At 40.5% G+C, this 15627-nt stretch overlaps 1 protein-coding gene across 2 annotated transcripts in view; it reads left to right on the top strand.

The window, feature by feature from the left end:
• The first annotated feature begins 6811 nt into the window (after positions 1–6811).
• USP46 (ubiquitin specific peptidase 46) overlaps positions 6812–15627 on the top strand; it is a 28433-nt gene continuing 19617 nt past the window's right edge. Inside the window, exons 1-2 of one of the 2 annotated variants that reach the window (XM_062575552.1) lie at positions 7093–7150; positions 8183–8304. In XM_062575552.1, coding sequence (XP_062431536.1) covers positions 8224–8304 — 81 coding nt within the window. In that variant the 5' untranslated portion in view covers positions 7093–7150; positions 8183–8223. Of the gene's footprint in view, positions 7151–8182; positions 8305–15627 lie in introns of both variants that reach the window. The other variant, XM_062575553.1, reaches the window with a different exon arrangement.

Genomic DNA, 15627 nt, shown 5'->3' with positions numbered 1-15627 from the left:
AGACCTTGCTGGGAGAATGAAGCACTGTCCTAGCTGGCGAAATCTCCTATTCCCTGAGCAGTGCTGTGACCACTGAGTCATTGCATGCAAGGACTGATTGTGGGCAGATATACCATTTACATATTTTGTTGATGGGAAAGGGCTGCTGCTAGCTTCTGTCTGAACAAACTTTTCAGTTGGGCTGTAAGTCTGCCTGCCAGATTGGGTATCTTCGGCACTTTAGGGAAAGTACTTCTTATTGGTGGATGTAAGTGTAGCTTAATTTTGAGTTGAATCCTGGATCTCTAGCCAGGAGAAATGCAGATCTGGTCATGAGCAGAAGTATTGTGGGAATTTGAAGTATTATGTGAGCTTGACTGTTAAACACAGAAGTGTTTAAGGACATTTTTATGGGCAGTCATTTCAAGAGCTCTATTAAAGATTCAGGTCACGGTGAAGATGAGCCTTTGCTTGCTGTCAGTATGAGGTTTTGCATGTGCTCAGGAGAAAAGTGTCAAGCTCCTGGTCAGCCATGCCAGTAGATGTCATTCAGTCTGGACAGATGTCTGTAGAAATTTGTTAGACATCTAACAGTTGGCACCTCGAGCTTAGGCATTCCATTAGAAGATGATGTGAAGATCTGCATTTTGAACTCAGCTAAGTGACAGCTGGGTGCCTGGTTATTTTGTGGATTTAGTATTAAGCTTGTATGTGGAGTCAGTGGTGGTCTGAATTCAGTTGTTCAAGTCTTGAAGACTGGTGCTCTAATCAGCAGATAAGATCTCTCTCTGTGAGATGCATGAATTTCAGCCCAAAGTCACAGGTTTGATTCCTATCTAAGCTAAAAGAAGACTTTCGTTTATTTAAAAACGTCATGTATTGGGTTCACTAAGATGTTAAATTATCATTAATGTTTCATTTCAGTTTCACTGTCTTTCTCCTGGTCTGGAGGAAGACCAAACAAATAAATTTTTCTGAGGTGGCTCTCCGGGTTTACAGATGCATGTCCGTATCCATCCATATTAAATGACTGGCAGGACTGGGATCTTACACTGCAGCAGCCTCTTCTACTTATGCATCAAATATAGTAAGGCTGGGTGTTGAATAAAACTGCTGATTTAATAAGAATATATTTTGATTAATTTATGCCACAATTTACATAAAATGAAAGGACTATTTTAAATTCGTGCTGAAAATAGATCAACTGCCACTTGCAGCCTGTCTACTTCCAAAATATCCATTGTGTTTTGTTCTCAGAGTCTAAGTTAGTTAAAATTAGAGCCTGTAGAATAGAGTAAAAATAATAAATAAAAACTTTGGAGAAGAGAAGGGCAACACAGAATTGTTATTTCCTTTCCAGAGGCAGAAATAGCAATATATTTCTGTAAGAAACTTAAGTTTTCAGTTATTTTTGCTCAGTGAGTCTTCTTTTGGTTGATAAATTCTTGACTTCTGTGACTAAGGTTTGGTCTTTTTTTTTTTCTAGGTGATACCTAATGATGAGAACCTACATAGCATTTTTCCTGAAGTACCTTTTGTATAGGTAACAGAAATGCTGGTAAAATTAACTAGTAAACTGTACTAAACAAGCTACCAGACGATAAAGAGGCTGTACTGCAAGCTTTTATCTTATGGAAATGAGGGAATATTTTGAACCGAGTAGTGTGTCAGTGAAGGTCTCTGTTAGGTAAACCTGTAAAGCGGTAGCTCAATGTGCAGCTCTGTTGCTGTCACTGTTCAAAGCTCCTGATTTATATCTGGAGTACAATTTTATGAAACATAATTAAGTAGGAAGAAAAAAGCAGGAATAAGATATTGTGAGATAATCACACGACCAGGTCATTACCAAACATCAAACTGGATGCAGAGGCCTAAACAGCCCATCCATAGAACAAACTGTTCAATGGTTACAACCATAAAACTATTAATCTCTTATGTATTCAGCCAGCTTTGGGAGTATTAGAATCATAGAATCAGTAAGGTTGGAAGGGACCTCTGGAGATCATCTAGTCCAACCTCCCTGCTCAGCAGGGTCACCTAGAGCATGTTAGACAGGGTTGCATCCAGGCAGGCCTTGAATAAATAGACATCAATAAATAAATTGAATAAATTAGACATCAATATAAATATATTAAATATAAATATATTCTAGCTTTTGGTTTTCAAATCTGACATTTAACTGCAAAAAATGAAGTCAGATGGGATAACTATTTTTTTTTCTTTCTTTAAAATAGCAATTTCTGAGGAGAAGGAAAGGAAAAAATAGTATTCCTTTCTCTGTCAACTAGTATAATGTCTATATAAGAAAAGCTAGGCTATGTAAATAGATTAATTTAATGCAAAGTTTCATCCTCTGTGCTTAATATTCAGTAGGCAAGAGTATGACTTGCTAGGATTATAAAGGTGAAGAAAAAGCATAAGCATGTTTTAAATCGAGAAAAATGACTTTTCAGATCATTTGAAAAAGATGAGTAAATGCTACTGTATCGCTGATACTGTCCAGAAGAATAGTGATTCCTCAGGATTTTGGACTAAGAAGCCTCATTAGCACACACACACCCCTTTTTTTTCAGGGGGGGGGGAGGGAGGAATGATCACCATCAATTTTTCATGGACTACAACCCACTCTTACCTTAGATGCAAATACAGTGGCTTCCACAGACCTACTATGAACCATGTACTATGGTCTCTCTGCATGGACTACAAATTGGGATTTGGCATTATAGTAAAGCTCCCAATCTGCAGTTCTACAATAGAGGCCAAGCTTCATGGAAAACATCCTTTGGTAAATTCAGGAAGAGATTAACATAGGATTTACTACTGTCTTCTCTGTTTCTTGACTTTTTCCATAGGAAAGCACGATTGTTTAGCTTTTAAATAGTCCCTACTTACCAGAGTTGGTATTACTTTGAAAGAACTAAGAATAGAGTCCTGGGAGCTGATCTCAGAACTATTTCTCTGCTGAAATTAATGATGGACTATACTAAAAGTGGATGGCCTTATGTAGACAGAATAAGGTCAAATATATTTGGTCCAATATTTATATATTGTATAATTTGATTGTGTTAGTTTGCAGAAAAATAGGAGAATATCAGATACCTTTCTATTTCAAAAAATGAAAATTCTACACTTTAAGAAGAGTATGTATTGCTAAAATTTCCTCTCAACTGAAATCAAAATTAGACATTACAGCCTAAGTATTCTGTGCTATATATCTTCTCAGTCTTTCTATCATCTGCATATTTTTCATCCTAACGAAGGCTCATTTTTATGGTAATAAATAATGTGATATTCAAAATATGAATTTTCTAAAATTATCAACATGCTCTCAGTACTGATGTAATTCAGATATTTGAGTTCTCTTTCAATTCCTACTATGTATCTTCCAACCTCCTCCCCAAAAAACTTTTGAATATTATTTTAACTACCTTTTCCATTGAAATGCTCTTTTAAACCTGAAAATATATCCTAAATTTGATTCTGTTCCAAACACTTGTTTAGCATAATTGACTGATGGACACCCGTTTTTAGACCATAGTTTATTACAATAAAAATATAAATGAATCCTCTGTGGAATTTTCTAAGATTTCTATAGAGGAAACGCAGTACCCTCTTTCTATTACAGAGTAAGCATGTATTCTAATCCCAGCTTTGCTGCTAACTTTCAACTGTAACTCTGGACAAGTCACTATCTTTCTGCTGCCTATTTTCTTATTTTGTAAAATAGGCTAATATTAACTTGCCACCCAGTAATTTGATAAGACTGAGTGAATGTTTGCAAAGTACTCTGGGAACCTGAGATGGAAAATTTTATTAAAGTCCGAAGCACTGTTAGCCAAAGAGGATATTTACTGTAGGTTCTTATTTTACGGAGTGAAATAAAAGTGTTGAAGTATATAACCAGATGACCAAGACTGATCTAAAACTAAATGCAGGAGACATTTTTTGACCTTTCAACAGAAATTATATAAGCACTCTTAGGTTATAAATAGCTCTTTGTTTTCCTTCTCTTTGTTTAACACTGAAAAGAAACACAGGGTTAGTTGTTTGTTATGAAGAGATAGGGTAATGCTTTAGAGTGGAAACAATTGTTCACTGTTCTTTATTTATACAGTTCCTATAATGTTAGGAACAAGCATTTGTTGCTTTTCTTAGCACTTTATCTTCAAAAGCTGCAGAAATAAAGTTTCTAGTTCTGAAAATGACAACACCAGAAAAAAGAAAACATAGACTAAGCCATTTCAAGTATGAAAGTTACTTTTCTCTTTCCTGATTTGATCTATGACTGAAGAACAAAAAAGTTATTGCTAAATTTATTGTTAAACTGACACATAAATACTTGCGTGTTATTTCCTATTTTTATCATAAATCCTCAAAAATAAGACATAGAATATGTATACCTTTTAATAAAAAACTCTATATAAGCTTTAGGAAAATGACACTGAAATCTTCTGAGGATGAGATGTGCATGCATTTATATGTGTGTGTGTGTGTATGTATATATATACATACACACACACACACTTTATATTTCCAAATATGCTTATTTTCAACAATGGCCATTTCCTTATGCCATCAATAACTTGCTTAACTAATAGCAGTGTTTAGCAAACAGACACTCCTTGAAATTTTATCCTAAAGTCAGGTAATTGGGATCAGGAAGAAAGCAAAAGTATTAAAATGCTGTTTACCTTTTTATTATTATTATTTTTTGTGCCCCTTCTTGTCATGTTTTCATTGGGTTCTATACTATGGGAATAATATCCTTCATATTATGATGTACTTGAAGTAAATAGCTTTATTTTTTACCACATTTTGTTTCTTTTCAGTTTTTAATCATCAAAAGCATTCATTTGCTTTGTAATTTTTTCACTCAGAGCAAGTATGAGCTCTAGCAGTAAATTGGAATAAATGAGGTGCAGCAAAGAGTACAGAATTAGGCTGCCTGAATAAAAAGGGATTTATTTAAGAAACAGCCATGGTACAGTGTTGTAACTCTCCCTAGGCTACTCTGAAATGCACTGGAGACCTTGGTTGCTTCAGAACTGAATCTGACATCTCAGTTTTAACTCCTATTTCTTACACTTGTATCAAGAAGACATCGTAGTACTCATAATTCAGCCTGTGGAGTTTAAGCAAGTTAAACACATGGGGTCAAATTCATACACAGTGTCAGACCATGAGTGTAATAGAATTACACAAAGGACTTTTTTTTTCTCAGTGTTACTTTATTTCATGGTTCTTTTACATAGTAAATTTATGAGTTTATGGAGCAAATGCTTCTCAGTGAAGTAGGTTAGTAGACCTTGTTACTTGAGTACATTACTTCCAACATCTCTCTTGAAGATTTGTTTTAAGTACAGATTCTTCCATGCAGTCTTCCAGTTACTGAGGAAAGAAAGTTGTGTCTCCATAACAACTCAGTTATGGGTTTCTTTGCTGAAACTGTCAACAAGATGCCAACTAATGCCAAATTTGATACCATTTTTGTAATGTGGGCACTTGTCCACAGTGAACTGGGCTGAGGCCAGCTATCTAACAGTATTCTCAGGATAAGAATTCATCTTTCAGATGCTGCTGGCTGCTGCTAGATTTTCATTAGTAATCACAGGCCTTCTCTTACAATCCAGGCTCTCAAAATCTTACTGGATTTGGAATGTTTCCTGTAACTTATCTGTGGGCCAGGCTCCATACACCAGAATGATTGTATTTTGGCATTGTGAGGTGAAAAGTGTAGCCAGGCATGAATTTACCATACTTTCAGTTAGGAGAGATGCTAACCTTCAGAGAGACTAGCAGTTCTTCTCTCTCTTCATCTGAATGATTCCTCAGCATAGTTGAGGAAAATACACTGTTCTTAACTTTCTGCTGATAACAACAATTTCTGCTAAAGCAGAGAGGAATTCCAAGATGAGGCATTGTCCTAGCTGAACTCCATTCTTGTTTCTCCCACAGATGCTGTGTGGACAAGAGTTAGCTATTTAGCATCTGTATGCATACTGTATGTATTCGATTTAATACACTCATACCTTGCAGAGTGGCATGGGCCTCAATTTACTTGAGTGTGTTGAAGATGAACTGAGATTATTGCATTAAGAGTGTTGCACATGTGCCAGATGTGTGAGCAAGCACTTGAGCTCTAGGGTGTATCATGATGTGGGGGTCATGTTCCCTAAATAACATTTATGAAGGTTAATATCTGCATAAATGCCAATATAAAGCACCAGATGTAAGCAGTAAGTTAGATTCCTGCCTTCATTTCTGGAATTTGGAAGTGCCCCGGCTCTGCGTACCTAAAGTTGGGTGGAGGGAGCACATCCCAAAGAACAGTGCTGCTCCCACCATTAGACATCCACGTGTCCCCGCCTGGACTCTGCCTTCCTCTGCTTCGTGCAAATCTGATTTCATGTATTTAAAGAGATGTTGAGTTTTGCGGCTGCGGGGCCCTTCGAGGCCTGGTGGCCACCGCTGCCCGCTCGCCCCGGTGCCCGAGCAGTGGCACGCCGGCAGCAGGCCCGGCCCCTCGGCGGGCAGCCGGGGCCGCGGGGGGGCAGGAGCGGCCCCCCGCGCCCCTCTGCTCCCCGCTGCGCATTGGCTGCGGTGGCGGCCGGGCCGCGGGGTGCCCCCGCGCCGCTCACCGCCGTCCCTCCGTCCGTCCTGCCCCTTCCCCGGCGCTGTCAGAGCGCCTCGCCGGGCGCTGCGCGGCGATGGAGCGACGAGCAGCAGCGGCAGCCGCCAGGCGAGAGGGAGGAGGAGGAGGCGGAGGAGGAGGAAGGGAGAGATTAGCGCGGCGGCGGCTGGCGCAGAGGCGCGGCTGAGCGCTCCGGCGGGAGCGCGGGCCCCTGCGGACCGCGCAGAGGGAGCGGCGGAAGGGGCAGAGATGCGGCTGCTCCCGCCGCGCTGCTGAGGGCGCCGCTCGCTCGGCCGGAGGGGAGGCAGGCCAGGCCGGTCCCTCCCGCGGGCCGCCCCGCGGGCGCCGGGCAGCCTGTGCAGCGCGCTCCTCTCGCGGTCGCCCCAGCCCGGAGCAGAAGCCGCCGCCGCCGCCCCTCTCCCCTCCTGCGCTCTTCCCACCATGAGCGGGGCTGTTTTCACCTTGTAAAGATGGCGGTGTGGGATCGCTGCAACCTTTAGACTAATGACTGTCAGAAACATCGCCTCCATCTGTAATATGGTGAGTGCCCGGGGCAGGCGTGGCGGGCCGGGCCGGGGGCGGCACGGCACGGCACGGCACGGCAGCCCCTCTGGGTAGGCCCTGCTGGGGCCGGCGCCAGGGCGGCCGGCGGCCCCCGTCTTGGGCGCCGGGCAAAGGGGGCGACCGCATCCCAGCCCCGGCGGCGGGGGAGCCGGCCGCGCCGCCTCGGGATGTGTCCGGGCTGCAGCTCCCCACCGGGCAGCGGCCGTGTCCCGAGAAATTTTCCTGGAGCAGTGCCGGGAGCGGGCTGGGGATGCCGGGCCGGGCACTCGGCCGGGCCGGAGCGGCGCTGGCCCCGGCCTGGCCCCGGCTCATGCCTTGCAGCCGGAGCCGCAGCCTGCCCTTCCTCCTCCTGCTGTAAAATTCGGCTCTGAATCCGCATTACCTCGGTGGCCCCGTTTAACACTCCTGGACAGGAGGTCTCCCTGGGTTATGCAGACCTTCCCTGTGGTCGCCTGCTGCCAGGAGCTGCCCGGGTTACGCAGACAGTGCAGACACTTGTTTAGATGTGGGACTTGCTTTTGGATGCTTTTGGAGCCAGATGCTAGGTAGTTGCTCCAGGAAATCTTTGCTTTAGAGTTAACATCAGGGTTTCTCTTGCACTGCATGCCACTCGGAGGACTGCTGTTTGTAAAGTACTCTTGAAGCAGTTAGCTTTCTACAGTGATAGGCTAGGCAATTAGGGAGGAATGAGGAACTGTTAATATTCTGTGTTGAGACTGCTGCTTTTATCCCTATGAGCAGGTGAAAGGACACTTCCTTCACTATGTGCTTAGGTCTAATTTTATTCTTGACAAGCTTGGAGCATCTGACATTTTGAAATTTTCAAACTTTTTGGTGAGGGAAGGGAGAGCTCAAAGTATGTCTATCAGAGGTTTGTTAATACAGTGAGACAGTAACAAACTTGTCCAAGGCATGAGAGAGTGCTAAGTACCCCAACGCAAACAGAACAGGAGCTTATTTCCCAGCATTTTGTTGTTTTAGTCTGTATTTTTTCCCCCTTATTTCCAGGTTCTACAAGAGCAGCTACATGCAGTTGTCACCTTCCCTCCATGTGGTGCCCCAGCATGCCCTGTGCTGGCAATGCCACACATACCATTCATCTGCCCCGGAGAACGGAGCCTACCTCTAGGGTAAGGCAACACACAGCCCCAGAAGCCTGGCTCCTGTGGGTCAGCAGCAGTGGTCTGGGGGTGGGGACACAGGCTGTGTCAGCCTTCTTCCCCTCCACATGTCCAGGCTCCCGGAACAAGTGGGCTTGTTCTTTCGTTCCTGCCAGATGCCAAGAGCATCCTGCACACAGTTCTGACGTATAGCTCAGTCCTTCCTTTGGAACAACTGCTTTGACACACACAGAGGGAGGGCTGGATTTGGGCTTACAGTAAGAAAAATAAAGCCAGACTCTTTGGGGTAAAATAACTTGAGTTCTCAGCTTTCTTCACCAACAGTAAGTAGTTTTCTAAACTTTTCATTGTCCTTAATAAGCTTCAGTCCCGTGAGCCAAGGATACTGCAAAGAAAGGTTTAGGAAACAGTACAGCACTGAGGACCTACCTTCCTTTTTAGGCAGGCTCTAGTTTCTATTGCTGATGAATGGTAGGTGTGATGTCCTGCAAACTGCTTACTAGAGCACCACATGAAGGGGAGCTGGAGGCTGGTTGATAGTTGTAAGACATTAATGTGGGTATAAGGTATTACAGCCTCCAAGATTTCTCTCTTGCATTCTTTAGGGACGCGTTATAGATAGCATACTTCTCCCAAGGCCTGAACTGACCCAGAGCAAAACGATTGATGTTGTTTTGATGTCTGCTGCACAGACACTGATAGCATGTCTTGAAAAAGTAGCACCTGCGACACTGCCACTGAGTGGCACGATGACACTAAAGGGAAGAATTAAGAGTCTCTGGCAGAAAACTGAAGACAGTTTTGGCCCATTGTATCAGTACTGGTGATAGTGGGTGAAATTGGTTTAACAGTACCAAGGTTTTAAAGTTATGTGTTCCTTGGGCTCTGCATAGTTTGCTTTTAGAGATTTTGTGTTATGCTGGTCACATTTAGTCTCTTCTGCATAATGATAAAGACAGGAAGTACTTTCAGGAAGAGCAAAGCTGAGATTTTCAGAAAGTTACAGGAATTTGGGGGGCTTTAAGAGAAACACGACCTATTGTAGTTATTGGTAGCACTGCGTCATGACTCCCCTGTGAATGAGTCCATTTAGATGAGGTGGTGGGCTCTAGTGGATTTAGGCTCAATGGACTCTAGAAAAGCCTAAGGCAACACGGCATAAGAACTGGACTTTGGAAGGTTAGAGATATATGCATTATATTTGCATAAAACCTGTATATTTGCAGTGCTATTTTGATTTAGGGCATCTGCAGGTATCTGCCAAAGATATTAATTGCCCGATCTTGTTCCTTCACTGTAACTTAGTGCTTGAAGAACTGAACTAACAACAATGGATGACCTAATAAAGACCACCTTAATTCTTAGGTAATTTAATGTATTTTGGTATATAACACAACATGATAATATTTTTTCAAGTATTTTAATGTAGTTGAATACAGTAATGAAAAAAATCTTCTTTTCCTCTTTTTCCTTTTGTGTTCCCTTTCCATTTCAGGATGTTTAGAGAGTTGTTTTTCCTAACCACTTTCCAAAATGGATAATGCTTGGCTGGGATTTTTTGTTTGATTGTTTTTTGTGCTGATGTAAGTGTTTGTCCTTTGATTGTTTTTTGTGCTGATGTAAGTGTTTGTCCTTTGCTGAATGCAACATAGGTTTTCAGATTTCATTTCACAGGTTTTCATATATTTTCAGAGGCAGTCCTCTCTTGATGAAAGTTTTGGGTTTTTTTGAGTATTTTCAAGTCCTGGAGGGGAAAAGTTAGATGAAATTTAGCTGGGTAAATATGGCTCAAGAGTGCATGGCTACGCAGTGTTGTAGGATGTGTATTTTCTACTTAATTGTCTGCCAGCGGCCTAGTATCTCCAGTCGTAATTTTGGTCTCCTGAAGGTGATGGAGGTTCAGCATTTTCCAGAAAGAGTCAATGTAGTGAAACAAGGGAGAATTTTTAACTTGTTTGCAAAAGAAATGGCTTGTACTATGTATTCACTGGATAAGTTCTCATATGCTGAGCCTGACACAGTAGGAGCTAGCCAGTAAGAAAATCGGTAAGATATAAACCTTGTACCTGGTACATGATTTGGAGTAAAACTTCAAACCCACAACTTCTAGAATTAATCAGCAAAACTCCTTTGTTGTCTTTTCCCACTTTTGTCCCCCTAATTATAATAATACTCTTAATTGTTATTCAGTGACTTGGTAAATGAGACCAAAGACCTAGTATTTGTTCTGCTTGGGGAGGGTGGGAGGCACCTCTTCCTGAAGGAATCAGTGGGACTCTGAAATGGGCACAGTGGCCACCCTCACTGAAGATGGAGGACTAGTCCCAGAGGTGCTGCTCTTAATCGGTCTTTCAGACACTGGGAAAGTTCACCTGCTATGTCTGCACACTAGTCTGGCCACAGGAGGTGTGCGGCAGGCACTTGTAAGGTCTATCTACTATATCAAATCAGGAATGGTACAACAGATGTGAAGAAGCATAGGATGGATTCAAGAAGCACTGTTTTAGAGAATACTAACACCTGGTGTCATGTAACTCTTGCGGGCAAAAATTAGGGATGTATTTTTAGCCCCTATACTTGCATTGAAATCTTCATAGGTATTGTTTCTGTGAGATAACCCAGATGACTCGAGTACCGAAAGTTGGTTCAAAGGTGGATAGGCATGTTGTCATTTTAAGATTGTTGCTTTCTGAAATCCTCTGCAGTGTGATTCTCTGCTGATGAGCTCTTGATTCACCCTTGAGCTCAGAATTAAGTTCATGCTGCAGCTGTGACCTAGGGAATATTACTGTTATGTGCAGTGCATGACATCTGAGCACTTCAGAATGTACTGCTGTATAATTTACAGAAATGGTTAACACATTTGGTGGACTGTATTCTTACTAAATTTCTTTTAATATTCTGCTGAAAACATATATAAATTTCCTCTTTTGTAATTCTGTAATAGCATTTCAAACAATCTGATCTGCATTTCGAAGTACTCTGTCAATTTAATGAACAATGTATTATAAACACATTCAGATCTCCTCTGATAAAGGTATAAACTCAGATACATCCCAGTTGCTTCTCTTACTTGTTGTATTGGTGTCCTTTGAATAAAAAAGTGTACAGAAGTTCCTCAGATTGATTTTATTCTTTATTAATTGGGCTTTCTTACCCATGCTTCTCATGGTCTTCATGAGTTTCATAGTAGTAGGTTATTTTCTTTAGGCTCTAGTACCAGGAGTTATATGAATACTGGAGAATTTCAGCTCTCATTTTAAAATAAAAAAAGGCTTCTAGCCATCCTAGAAATTATAGAGAAAAACTTAAAAACCTGAGAGGTTCTACAGTCAGGAAGCAATAAAAATAACTATTTTTTATGTTATGATTTTAGAGACTGATTGCAGGATTTTTTTTGAATGCGGGGGATTGGCAAGATGAAGACTCAAACTCGTGTATTTGGAAAATGTTAGAAGCTAGAAAATACAAAAATTCTATTGCTCTAAAAATAGTCAAATTCTGTTTTGTACAATAAAGTGTTCGTGTAATACAGAATTTATTACTACAAATTTTAACTAGATTTATTCATATAGACATTCCACAATGCATATTTCCTCAAAACCTTTCAAACTTCTTCTCAGAAGGAAAGATTATGGCAGAATTTTACCTGCCAAGACAGTAGGCCAGCTATCTGAAGATATATTTAGAATCATAAAGGACCATGAATTTTTACATCTGAAAAGATTAGTTGCAGGCAGTTTAAGCAATACAGTTTTAGAAACATAGTCTCAAGAGCACACAAGACAGAGAAGCTAATGCAATGCTGGGAAAATATAGAGAATGTGAAGTCTAATTATTATTACATCTTGTAAAATAATGAGGAAGTTGCAGGTATGACTGACAAACAAGTACTGCACTAACAAGCAGAAAGTATTTCATCAAAGACAAGCAAAAGTTTGCAAAAGATACTTTATATGCCTTTGGGTAGAGGAATACAAACTGGAAAACATCCAAGTATAAAATTTCCGATGTATAACCTGGGCTAATGATTGGAGCTTGCGTGAATACCTTGTTTATGGCTGAAGTGATTACCATGTACCCCTAGCTGGTTAGAAGATGACAAGCACAACAGGACAATACGCAATACCATGCAAAAACTTTGTGTTTCCTTTAGATGTCTGTAGTCTTTGGCTTCAAGCTGATGAATTAAGAGCAGGTGAGTGTTATGCTAAGTATCTTCATAAAGGAACCTCTTAATTACAGCTCCACAAGGCTGAGAGAGTCAGCTTCATGGAAGAGATGGAATTAGAAGCAGATTCTGGAGCCTGTTTGTGGGAGTTGAGGCCCTGATGGGCCTTAAGAGCCACTAGAGTGTAGCTCATGGTGGTGGGAGAAGAAGTCCGCAAAGTTCCTTCTGCTGATCTTCATTTAGCCTCAGGAAACTGTCCTTGTCTGGCTGTTTGGTAGATGCATTTCTAGTGAAATTGTGTACATTTATGCTTATTATGTACACTTAACTTCATAGTACCATTTAACATGGTACTATTGGGGAAAAAATGGCCTTGCATCTCCACCATCTGGGCTCGATTATAAACATGTTCCTGCTATGCTGTCTTTGCAGAGAAGGCTGCCATGTTAACAGCTTCAAACCAGTCATTATTGTGTGTTGTATATTGTGGTTATTTCATCAATAAATCTCCTGGGACAATAGTGATTGTGGTGGTCTTAAGACCAAATTCCCTGACTGCCTGTTGAAGTTCCTTTGATAAACCATAGAGTTATTAAAGAAATAAAAAAAGAAATAGAATTGGGGTGCACCTCCACAGATCACCTACCTTGACAGAAGCAATTAAACCTATGTTTTTTCTGACACATGTCTAACTTAAAGACTTCTGTTGGTGCTGACTTTGACATCTCTCTAGGCAGTCTAACCCAATGATTCAATGTCCTTATAACTAGAAAGTTTCCTAATGTCTTTCCTGAATCTACATTGCTGTAATTTGAGCTTCCTACTTCTCATGCTGTTCCTTCAGATGGAGAACAGACTAGTTCTTTCCTTTCTTTTACAGACTTCATATACTTGAAAATATTCTTAATCTTTTCTGTCTTATGCAAAAAAAAAAATCAACCTTTTTTTTTGTGGATCATTTTTCTCTAGAGTTCATTTTTTCATGCCTTCTTTTGGACTCTCTCCAGTTACCTCTCTCTTTCTTGAAACCGAGCACCCAAACCTGGACACAAAGTCCTGTCTGAAGCCTTGCCAGTCGGAAGTTAAACAGGAAAGTTACTTCAAGCAATCTGTAGATTTCTTTCTGTAAGAATTTCAGTATATTGTCTATATTTTCTTTGACATAGCACGGCATGATTGATGCTTATTCAATGCATAAACCATTATGGTCTCCAGCTTTTTTTTTTTTTTTAAGAACTTCTGTCTTAGTCAGTTGTTTCCCATTGTGTATACATACAGCTGATTCTTCTCTTTATGTGCAAAATCTTGCACTTATCTTGATTGAATTTCAACAACTTCTAGAGGATTCCTCTAATATGTCAAAGATCATTTTGAATTCTAAGTCTGTTCTCCAACAGCCCTCACAATTTCTGTTATCTTTAGATTTAATGAAGGTATTCTATCTTGTGTCCTCCAGGTTATTAAAGAGTTCTCCAGCTGGTGCAACTGTGGTGAAGTCTAGAAGGTGCCTTGCGCTTAGAATGCTCTGAGGCGCCACATATGTAGTCCAGATGGCTCAGTAAAAAAATGCCTTTGAAGAAGTGATATTCTGCAAGCAAATTTCAGTCTCTTTCTCTTGTGAGTCCATCCTGAGATTATGTGTTCTCAAGAAGGAAATTGGCCAAAATGGAATGTAAATTCTACTCATTCCACCTAAGCTAACCTAAGAACAAATAATTTGGGAATGGAGACAGATTGGGCAAATTTTGAGTTTTGATTTGGTCACAGAAACTTAAAAGTCAGTATTTTTAAAAAGTTGCTCATGAATTTAGATGCTGAACTTGTAGCAAACACTTCACTAGAAGCTCACGTCCAATATGTGGTTGCTTAGTGCTTTGAGAAAATAAAGTTTTTTTTCAGTTACATAAGACTGAATGCCTTAAAATCTTGGGTACAGTGCTTAAGCAGTTCAGGATTTTAGGCCTCTCAGTCTTCATCTGTTTCTTGATTGTTACCAAGAAGCTGTGTTACAACACAGTGAAAGAGCTGCAGTTATTTATGGTGTATGCATCTGTGATTAGAGATAGTTCAGTGCATCCATCAAAAAACAAGATAGACCTCTCCTTTCAAGCTCTTAGAATTTGCTGAATTGATCAGAACATTCTTTAGAGAAATGCACAAAGATAATTTATTTAGATACATTGTTTTAAATCACCTTTCGTTAAGAAATATGATGATACAGTGGTTTTAAATTATCAATATGCTTTTACCATCTGCTATGATCTCTATCTTTTTATAGCACCCTCTCTTCCATCTTTTATTTTGTGGGAACAAGAACTCCAAGGAGCTCTGTTGGAGGAAGACTAAAACATTTCTTTGTAGAAAAAAGCTCATCTGACTAAATAAAATCATCTTGTGGAACTTACATTTTTATGAAACTTTAGAAATTACAGAAACATTTCAACCTTGACATTTATCTTCTATGAATTTGGAAGGAGCCTATGTAACTTTTCTTAAATAAATGGCTCTGTAAGGTTTAGATTATTCCTTTCTCCCCCTGGCCCAGGTAATGTATCGTTACCACTTTTATTGTCATCACAATTTAGGATATTAAAGAGATCTATTTCAAAAGATGCATGTTGATCTTAGAAATTTTAGTCCTTATAAAATCCTTCTATAATCAGTGGGAGGAGAGAGGTCAAACTTTTCCAGAGGACTGTTCAGGTTGACTGAAACAGGAACATAGATACTCACTGTAGTTTGAGAAGAGAGAAAAAGTCTCCATGATACAGTTAAAAATTTCTCGAGCTAAAATTGACTTCTGTCTCCCAAAATTTTAGATGTTTTTTTAACATGGAGCAGGGTGTATTTGTTTTGTGGAAAGATGAGATGCTTGATACAAACTCCAACTTGCCTTTGTTCAGCTGGAGTAGCTGGTTCGGCTGTTCTAGCCCCTGTGAAAGTTGAGGTGGTCCCTGGGAAGGGGAGGTCCAGCACTAAAGCTAGGTGATGTGTCTGCTGAAAATGCTTGCACCTCTAAGCACAATATGGTATCTCTTGCTGTTTTGTTATCCTCTTTTTCTTCATATTGCTTCAGGGATCTGAGTTTGAATTTTATGTAAAGTTGCTTCCTCTTCTTCCAGTTATCCTTCACGGCCATTTGTTGGACAATAGGCCTACCA

The sequence above is a fragment of the Rhea pennata genome, chromosome 4 (genome assembly GCF_028389875.1).
Source record: "Rhea pennata isolate bPtePen1 chromosome 4, bPtePen1.pri, whole genome shotgun sequence".
In the NCBI taxonomy this organism is placed as follows: domain Eukaryota; kingdom Metazoa; phylum Chordata; class Aves; order Rheiformes; family Rheidae; genus Rhea; species Rhea pennata.
The sequence above is the reverse complement of the archived record's forward strand: the minus strand, read 5'-3'. Positions and strand labels throughout refer to the sequence as shown.